Source organism: Erigeron canadensis, chromosome 4 (assembly GCF_010389155.1).
Source record: "Erigeron canadensis isolate Cc75 chromosome 4, C_canadensis_v1, whole genome shotgun sequence".
NCBI classification, from domain to species: domain Eukaryota; kingdom Viridiplantae; phylum Streptophyta; class Magnoliopsida; order Asterales; family Asteraceae; genus Erigeron; species Erigeron canadensis.
The window spans coordinates 1,079,033-1,089,555 of record NC_057764.1 but is presented as its reverse complement, the minus strand read 5'-3'; the positions used below and the strand labels follow the sequence as shown (position 1 = coordinate 1,089,555).

Here is a 10,523-nt window from a genome sequence, read left to right as displayed (position 1 = left end):
AAATACTTAATCCATTAAGTTATCAAAAATGTCTGTTTTCTTGAATTAATAAACAAAAAAAAATTGTATTGACTTAATCCATACAGACATTATTTATCTATTCAGTCACTTAATCTATTCAGTCACTTAATGGTTAAAAAAACAAACAGGCCCTAAGTTGGTCTAATTGTGAGATATAATATTTTCTACAAAAGGTTTTTATTTGAAATTTTAATAGATAAATATTACCAGGGTCGTTTTTAAATATGAAATTTCTTTTAGAAAATGGGTCCATAATCGTTATTTAGTATAGGTTCAGATGAAATATTAAAATGGATGACTTAAACTATATTGTTCTAATTATATACACGTTACTAACAAAATCAGGGACGGTTCCAGCTTGGGGTCAACGGGGTCAGCTACCTCTACTTCAATTTTACTACAATGTAGTTTTTCAAAATTTAAATGGTACATTTGTAATTTGTTTCTAAAAGTAAGAAAAAATAAGCAGGAGATCAATACAAATATTACCTTTGTTGTCAATTAAAAAAACTAGTATTTTTAAATATGAGTGTCAGACCCGGTGTAAATAACAAATTCTTTTGAGGGTCCATATCCTATTTTCGAGCTAGGGCCTGTTTTTATTTTCCATTATCGGATACCACTATTATAAGTATGACAAATAACTTTTAAAATTGTCTCCTCGCAAAAAATTTCTAGACTTCGTCTGCCTTAGATCCAAGCCAAAAAGACTTAAAACTTAATTTTCAAAGTATATCCATCCTAAAAATGTATGCATACTTGCATTTGCATAGTAGGTGGCCCAACTCTTCGGAGTCCATTAACTTCCATTTTATAAAGTAACTAGATTGATCTAAATTAATAAGTTGACCTAACTTCCATTATGCAGCTTTGGAAGGTTGAAGTTACTTTGAATAAGCGAGTTTGAAAGGTTTAATGGATGAGCTTTGCTTTGCAATCAATAATATAATATTAGAAACTAAAAACCATCCAAGTCGTTGAAAGTTATGATGAATATAATTGTTAGGTTTATCTATCTATCAATAAACTAAAATATAATTGAGATGTTCTTAAAAAGACACGTGGCGTAATCCTTGATCGACAAATGTCCTTTTAATTATTTATTTATTTTATTAATTTAGCGTTTTTAGTTGTATATAAATTCAATTTTCTTATTAAACTTAAAATTAAAGTCTAACTCTTGTCTTATATCTACAAAACACATTATAACATTATTTGATTAATCGTTTTCTCATTAATAAAATTGTTTCTTTTTCTTGCTCAAATTTTTCAACTTCTATTTTTTATATTACTTATAATAATAATAAGTTATTAACATGAAGACTTAAAAGAAAATATTGAGTTTACGATTTGAAATCACAAGGTTATTTACCGTCATCCACTATGCTTATAAGTTTCAATCTTGATGTGATTTTAAAAGTTTAAGGTAAATCCAAAATTATAACTAAACATATATTATATCTATCATTACTGTATATTATAATTTAGTTTCGATGATCAGTATACTTTAACCACAATTTATATTATACTCACGAATCATATATGTGGCATATTCGAATTTCTTTATGATACAATATATATATAGCTATCGTATATCGTACGGTAATTAGGACTTATATAATCTAATAAAATAAATCACTAATTTTTTCTTTAAACTTTCTGCCTTAGAAAAACCAAAAATACCATTTTCCTTTATTTATTAATTTAAACATTTCCATCTAATACACCTATAATACCCTTAATGAAATAATTTAGAGTATAGATCCCTCAAGACTTAAAATAATTACAATACTATCTAGCTTTAACATCAATTACTTTTACATTCATCACCATCGTCACCCCAGCACAATCCTCACCCCCCACCACAGTCACCACCACTGCCGTCGTCATCGCTACCCCTACTGCCGCCGCATTATACGGGCATAAGTATAGTTTAATCATCAAACAAAAGGTTCTTATGAATTATGATCACTCTTACAAGATATGTGACTTCTAAAAATCCTTTACCACAAGATTCAAATAACATGGTGTGACGTGTGTATTCAACTCTTAGGTAATTTCATATTATTAAAGTCAATACAATTTATATACGACAACCACATGCTTACTCTTGTGTATTATGTAGTCTAATAAATCTAGTTTCATGTCAAATAGATGGATTATTTATTATATATTTGAGATAATATTAAATATTAAAAAAAACATTGTTTATACACATGTTTTTAGTTCACATATTTAATAATTTAATTTAGAGTAATAATCAAAAAGTTATAAGTGGTTAATTAAAATTATTTCAGTTGTATTTTAGTATAAGATAAGTGTAAGACTAACATAAGATCACTCATAATTACTTGTATTAGTTTTTTTTCTTAAAGGTGTGGATCATTTGCTCGCAACATGGGATCTAGCTTACATTATCTTAACCGGGTTCACGCTAGAGAGCCTCTCACACTCAATACCTAGTATGAGGATAAATTTATAACTAAACCGCCCGAAGGCATGACATTTAATTGAGATAAAACCATGTCCTCTCTGCAGTGTGAAATTCTTTCAAATGTTCTTCTCATGTTTCAAATTCGAAACTTTTAACATGTAAAACTGGTGTTCTAACCATTGAGATATAATGGAAGTACCTTACTTTTACTTGCTGTGTATGAGAAAAACAGAAAATAATGCGTAAAGATCAATCATGTTATCAATACGCACCAATGGAAATCTCGTGGAAGTTTGAACCGAGAGATTATCAGTGCGAATACTATAAATAATATTATTTGGTTGATTCCTGTTTGGGTTAATTAGTTGCATTAAGGAAAAGGTCGTATAATATTTGAATCTAAACGTAGTGATCTGAGCAAGGTACTGCCAACTACCGCGGGGGTAAAGTTTAAACTATTTGGGATCGTTAAGTTTTCAAAGCATAATCATAGGATTGTATTAGTTTATCAAATATTATATGATATTTGTATGCGTATTTTATCATCTTGAAATCTCATGGTTCACGGTAATCTTTGATATAAATTTATGAGCTCATTAACTTTATTTTAACGTATATATTAGAGTATATTTCTCATAAACCTGAGGTATTTGGAGCTCATGTTAGATACATGTTTTTGGAGTCACAATTGCATGAATAAAGATTTGATTTCACAACATTATAATTGTTAGAGGGAAAAGTGGGTATAAGGTTATCTAACATCTAAGCTTAGGTGTGTAACCTCCTACATATTAATTTTTTAAAGTTTTTTGTTTCAATGAATAAATGTTTGCCCCCATGAACTTTATGGATTAAAACACTAATTTGCGAGTGTTTCACACCTAAAATTAGGTGTCTAACAACCTTATATTACTATCCCCAATTGTTAATGCTACTATTATGTTTTAAATTCTATCGAACATATTCTGAACTCGTGTCACTTTTGAAATAAATACAATGGATTTGTATCAATGATATTTTTATAACGTCTCATTTAAAAATAGTCTGTTGTAATTTGTGATTATGATTTTTATACGTAACATTCCACTTAATTCCACTTAGTATTTCTTCTATTCTTTACGATCATTTTATCAACTGTCCGTCTAGACTAGACTTTTTTTATAATGTACCACTCTTTTCAATCAAATGCTTTCTTTGTAGATACATGAGGTAATATACTCAATTAATTTAGATTAAAACTTTTGATATGAAAGTTAAAAATTTTTTTTATAAGGATTGAGATTTTTTAAAGTTATTTATAACTTTATTGGTAAAGTTGTTAATCATAACCGTTGAATTAAAATCCAGGGTCAAGATTTAAAGATTATCTTTGAATCTTGACATTTGATTTAAATCCAAAGGTTAAGATGCTTTCAACTTTACTAAAAAAATTGAAAGCAACTTTAAAGGATCCACATCCGCCCAAGAATTACATTTAACATTTTCCATTAATTTTTATGTCGTCGTTATAATTGGAGCAAGTATTTTAAAGTTTCTAATATCTATACTCTATATTAAAGAAAATAGCCCCCATGTTGAAAGTTACATGGAGGAAAATGTCTAAAATGCCCTCCTATGTAATATTTTCACCTACAAGGCTACAACCCTTTAAAATATTTTCACATACACTATTTTCTTAACATTAATAATTAAATTACACTATCAATCCTTTATTTTTCTAAAATATCTCCATTAACCTTTTAAATCAATTACTTTTATATGAATTATCTACGGCACTCGACGTCGCATCCACCACCAACACTTGCCTCCACCACCACACCGTCGTCGTCACGACCACCGCCGCATCGCGCGAGTACAATGCTATTATATTTAATGAATATATCATATTTTTATTCAGTAAATATATGATAAGTTTACCAAATATATATTTTTACAAAGATATTTTTACAACGGTCTTTGAAGTCCAATAACTAGTGAATAGTAAAGTTGAACTACCTTCAATTTTACTGCTTGACATTAAAACGGATAGTTTTTTACTTTGCATTTTTCTGTTTTTTTCTTTTCCTTTCCATTTATTTTTTTTTTCTTTCAAACAAAAAAATAATAATAAATAGGCCGGGTATGGAAGGTTTAATAGAATAGCTTTTGCTTTGTAATCAATGTCAAAAATTGAAAACCATCCAAGTTGTTGAAATTAAATTATTATGAATTTAATTAGCTGTTTATTTATTTATCAAAGAAAAAGTTCTTAGGACCACTCTTACAAAATATGTGACTTCAACAAATCCTTTTACCACGAGATTCAAACATGTTGTGACATGATATCAACTTATAGCTAATTAAAGTCTATTACTTGTAATTGTTGTGTATGGATAAAATCAGCGCCTACATATCAATCTCGATATGTCATTGATAACGCCCCTTACGTCGAATGCCAATGGAAAGACGCCATGCATCTAGAAAAGAATCGGGAGCCAAAGAAGCGAAGAACCATTGAACCGAGTGACCCCAATATGGTGTGCAACGAGACTCGTATCCTATTTGTCGAATTGCTGCTTTTACATAATCATCCGCTGTTGGTATAAACAATGATGATTTCTCAACAAATGCAACTTGTGATGCCATCTTTGTAGATACGTATAATGGAACCTAATTAAACAGATTTAAGGAGTAATAACAATTATTAGTATTGTACAAAATGTGTGCAAAGAATACTCTACTTATAAATATTAAACTTTCTTCAAATGGTTAATTAATGCTTAGTTTGATCCAAAAAGCATTAGTTGAATTTCTATACTCATACATATACTCACTTTCACACACCAACACTAGCATATATGCTATTTTATTTTTATCATACATATATATTTTTTTCGAAGGTTTTACTTAGAATTCTTATCCTCAGATAAAAATATAATTACCAATGACGAGATTAGATGTTATTGTTTCTATATTAGTTGAATTTCTAAAGTAAGATGTGAATACAAAGAAATACCTGACACTGGACATCTATACCAAGATGTTTGTATTCTACGTGTAAACATCTTGAAAGTTGATCAATATACCTGTTATCATATTAAAATATAAATTATATCATTTTCAATACAAAAACTTATAGATTAACATTTTTTATTATCATATTATACACTAACTATTATTTTAATACCAGATTTACTGGTGACCCACAATTATACTAACTAAGCACAAAGCACTAACCCAAAACCAACCCTCCAACTACATCTACCATGGTCACTTTACTGGTGACCCACAATTATAATGGTTTTACCAACCAAAGCTGTACTCAATTTTTTTGCTTGCATCATCATCTTGCATTCATTAATAGTGGTGAACCCCAATGAAACTATAAAAGTCTTCATTATATATTTCTTTTGTTGTATACCAAGTACTCTTATATATGTAGAATGTTTTTCATATTGATTTAGACATCAACTCCTCATTGTGACCTTATTATGGAGTTCAAGTTCAAGCTATCCCCTAGCGCATATTTTTGACTGTTTCATTCATCCCTTTCCTCTCTTACAAATTAAATCCTTCTCAAATACATGGTTAAAAACTTGTTTTCAAGACTCAAACTCATGAATTGAATTCTAATCATATCGGTCTCACGGCTAACATGAGGTAAATTATGTAACATCATAATTAAAGGGTCATAAGGTGGAATGTAAACCCCTGTTATGCTGCATGTCTCTTACCACTAGACCAAGGACTAGTTTTGTTTTTGTTTTTTCTTTTAATATTTGTTCCAAACACAACCTTATTGCATGTAAATTTATTAACTCTATTATCCCTCACTCAATTTGTCTGTAGCCTGTTATGTATTGTCTTCTTTTAAAAAGAAGATAATTTTCAAAATTCAAACAAAGATCTGCTAACTAGAAAATAGCAACCTTACTCATTGCAAATATGTTCTTGATGAACATGTTGATTAGCTCTTTTAAACATTAACACTAAATCTCTTTCAAGCCAAATACTTGACACATGAATTTACATTTTTTTATGATGATACTAATCCTAATGTAACAGAAGTAACAAAAATAAATAAATAAAAAAATAAAAAAAGAAGCACATTAAGGTGGATCAAGAGCACCATAACTACCATTCATTCATATTCTGAGGAACTTTTTCTAGCTAGTTCATTAAAATTTTGTCCCTCACTTTCTTATACCAAAAATGTAAGAGAAAGGGAAAAAATAAATAAATTAAGCTTGTGATTTTTCAGTTAAACGTTAGATACAGTTACGAAAACTTCCTAATAGCATAATGTAAACGTATGTACGACATTTTTGTCCCTCTATTTCTCACACTAAGAAAAAAATTATGAGAAAGGGAGAGACATGAAAAGAAAAAAAGAAAGTACGCTTCACCATCAATTCACTTGTTAAACATTTTTTTACTTACACAATGCCTTAGCGGTAAGAGTGTAGTCAACTTGTTTTATCGGCAAAAACTATCGGCTAATCGGCTACACTATAGCATCTCCATCGGCTTGTATCGACAAGTTTAATCGGCTAGTTTTGGCTATATATATCAGCATGTTTTGGCCGATCCTTGTGAACGTTGGGAGCGTACACTTGTGATTGTTTTTTTTTTCTTGTGCCAATTTGTTCGACATCGCCGGAAACCTAAGAAAAAATTTGGGGGTTTTCGATTTTGAGGCTAGATCTACGTTTGTCTTGGCTTCTAGTTTTTGGCAACGACACGTGGCGGCTTGTGATTCGTCGATAATTTGCCAATTTATCTAATTTGCCAATCGTTTGGCACTACATTCTTGCCCTTATGGTTTTTTCTAAGACTATATACGAACTTTAAGCTTATTTTTCTGATTTTTATTTAAAATTATACAGTATAGATTATATGTACACTTTTGCAACACATATATGTAATATGTATTATCAAGAAAATATACTTACGCTTTGCTAGCAGCATAAATTGCATAAAGAGGATGTGAAGGCACAACAATGGCAGCACCAGAACCAAGATTAACAATAGCACCTCTCTTTCTTTCAACCATTCCTTGAATCACAGCTTTTGTAACCAAACTTGTACCTATAACATTCACATTCATAACTTTCATCCAAACTTCCTCTCCAACTTCATGAAAGTAACTAGCCACAGGATAAGTAACCCCTACATTATTTATCAACAAACCAACATCAAGTTTTTCATCATCAATCACCTCTTGCATTTCTTTAACTCTAGCCACCACATTCTCGCCCGAAAAATCCACAACAAAAATTTTGATCTTGGTGGTTGGGTGCACCGATATAATATCCTTAGAAACTTCTTCAAGCTTAGCTAGGTTTCTACTAACCAAGATTAGGCATAGACCCTTTTGAGCCAGTTGGAAGGCAAACGCTTTACCAATGCCATCCGTGGCTCCGGTGATTAGAGCCCATGAACCATAGTTCTTGAGGTTCTTGGATGGTCTAAGGAAAGTGATGAAAACCCATTTGAGGAAAGTGAAAATGACTTTGAAAACAGCAAGAAAACCAAGAAAAGAGAAGAAAAGAAGCCATGAGTATTGTTGCATGTTTTATGTAGGAAAGTTTACATGATTCAACCAATCCCAAGGAGGACCTGTTATATATCCAAACATATATTTTATACTTTTTCATGTTATTTTTAATTTTGTGCAAAATAAATAGTTCATAAATGAACTAAATTAGTACTTTTTGTACAAAGTTCGAAACTAGAAATTATGAGTACATAATAAATAATAAGAACAACCTAAGTCAGTTAACCTAGGTTTGAGTCCCACTTCTCACATTTGTGATAGTGGATTAATAGGGGTTTTCAGAAATCTTGGGTTTCATCCTAAGTATGCGTGTGATTTAGAAGTAGGAGTAGAATAATGCCGTTAGAAAAAAAAATGGACGCCATGCCTTTGACATTTTCTTATAACTAATCGCTTTTATGTTAGTAATTTGTGTTTTTTTAAGACGATAAATCTATTGTTATTAAAATAAACTGATCAAATTACAAGCTTGATGTTAATATTCTAATTAACTTACAACCAACAAGGTGTGGGGGTAATATTAACATATCACTTGGCCAGAGACCACATGATTTATGTTGGTGATTTCCTTTGAATGGAACGTTTCAAATTAAACTTGACTCACCATACAATGGTGAGTGCCACCCAAGATAAACTATATTGTCTTAAGCGGACATGTGCTACCGCATAGGGACATTTTCAAGGAGAAACCCCACAAACATGTCATCCTTAAGGGTTGAACATATGACCTGTGTAAAAGAACCCTAAATGCATCCGCTAGCCATTGATGCTGACTTCAATTACAATATATGTTAGCAATTAGTAGCATATCTTCTTAATATTTATTTCATGATATATACACTTAGGAAAAGTGATGGCTTTACATTATTAGCCAAATGTGAAGCCAAAGCAAAATCCAAAAGGTTAAAGAAAATTAAAATTCAAGGAGAGTATGAGAACTAAAAGTATACTGTTGATTATTTGCGGCCTATTTGGTACTCATTTAGCCATTTAGGTATCTTTGTTTGTTGGTCTTGTGATCATATTTTCTCTATATCTCCTAACCTAGTATATATATCTGGTGTTTGTGTTTGGGTGAGCTTAGCTGCTTAGGTGACTTTTTTTAAGGCAAATGATAGATCATAGATGTTAGTATTTTTATTTTTTTTAAATTTTATTTTATTTTATATTTTTTACGGCATTCTATCCTACTCCTACTCCTAAATTACATGTATGCCTGGAAACCAGGACTCTCAAAAATCCCTTATTAATCCACTCCCACAAATGTGGGAAGTAGGACTCGAATCCAGGTGGATCCTCCCTAGGTTGAAGACCTTACCAATGAGCCAGTAATTATATATCCTTAAGTTAGTAGTTACATGTCATTGTAACGGGACCTTTAGGAAGCAAAGTCTCTCATCTTTCCCTTGAACCACTAGACCAAAAGCTCACTCACATAGTAGTAATTATTGTTTTGTTGAACATATCTACACATAAAGTGCAAAAAATTAAATAAACAAAAGCATACTCGATTTGGATGTACCGTTCTATAAAAGAAAAAAAGAAAAGTTGTAAGTGTGAGTTTATTGTGACTAATTTGGTATACATAACAATAAGGTTTGCACAGTTAATGTTTTAGCTAAAGTGGCTAGAACATCACTCTTGACCAGCCAAGGTACATTATTATTACCCCTTCTGGTAAGTACACATCATACATGTTAATGTTGCTACATTTAGTGGGTATAGCCAAAGGGGCAGTTTTGATATTTCAGTCAGTATTTAATATGGGAGCTGCTTTTGACGAATATTTAAGTACATTTATAATTATCACTATCCCTTTATTCAAGTTTGTGTTGAGTAGTTAAGTAAACTAATTAATGACACAAAGTCAACTCGTTGAGGTTTGGAGTTTTATACACAAAGTTATGAGTTTGACTACTTGAAAGTTGAGACGACACCTTGTGTGGTTTTTCACTTTTTCCTAAGAATGCTACTCTGCAAGAGCCGGGACACGATTAAGACATCCATGTCTACCCCTTTTTCGAAATGTGTCATTTAAAAAAATATCTCGAACCTGAGACATGTTATTTTATTTTATTTTCCCTTCAGATGCACACCCTTAAGATGTTTAACTAAAAATTTTCAAACCTGAGACCTGTTCTAAAAAACCAAAACGCCTAACCATTTAGCAGTGGTTGATAGCTCCAATGATCCAAACCAAATGAAATGAACATTTACATTTACATCCAACAAGATACACGTTATCCTCATTAGATGGGACAAGACCTTTCTTTATGCCAATGAATAGCAAACTTTACCACATTTATTACTGACATAGAGGTAATGTGATTCTAGATAAAGTATACATCCGAAAAGTTCTTTAGCCAACTATCCCTATACAGTTACTATGGTTTAGTCAATTACTCTCTTTCGGATCTCCGCTATTGCTTTATGCCAACTATTTTGTTTTTAAACATACATTTTAGACGTACCAATCATTCGTTATAAATAAATATGAAGTTCCAAGTATAACTCTTCGAAAAGAGAATTTGG

At 30.9% G+C, this 10,523-nt stretch overlaps 1 protein-coding gene across 1 annotated transcript; it reads right to left on the bottom strand.

Moving 5' to 3' along the window:
* Positions 1-4,654: 4,654 nt before the first annotated feature.
* Positions 4,655-8,006, bottom strand: LOC122597939 (very-long-chain 3-oxoacyl-CoA reductase-like protein At1g24470). Its single transcript, XM_043770532.1, has 3 exons — positions 7,387-8,006; positions 5,451-5,520; positions 4,655-5,104 (listed from the first exon to the last, which is right to left on the bottom strand). Exons 1-3 carry the CDS (start codon positions 8,004-8,006, stop codon positions 4,862-4,864), a joined length of 933 nt encoding a protein of 310 aa, XP_043626467.1. The 3' UTR covers positions 4,655-4,861.
* Between the last annotated feature and the right edge of the window lie 2,517 nt (positions 8,007-10,523).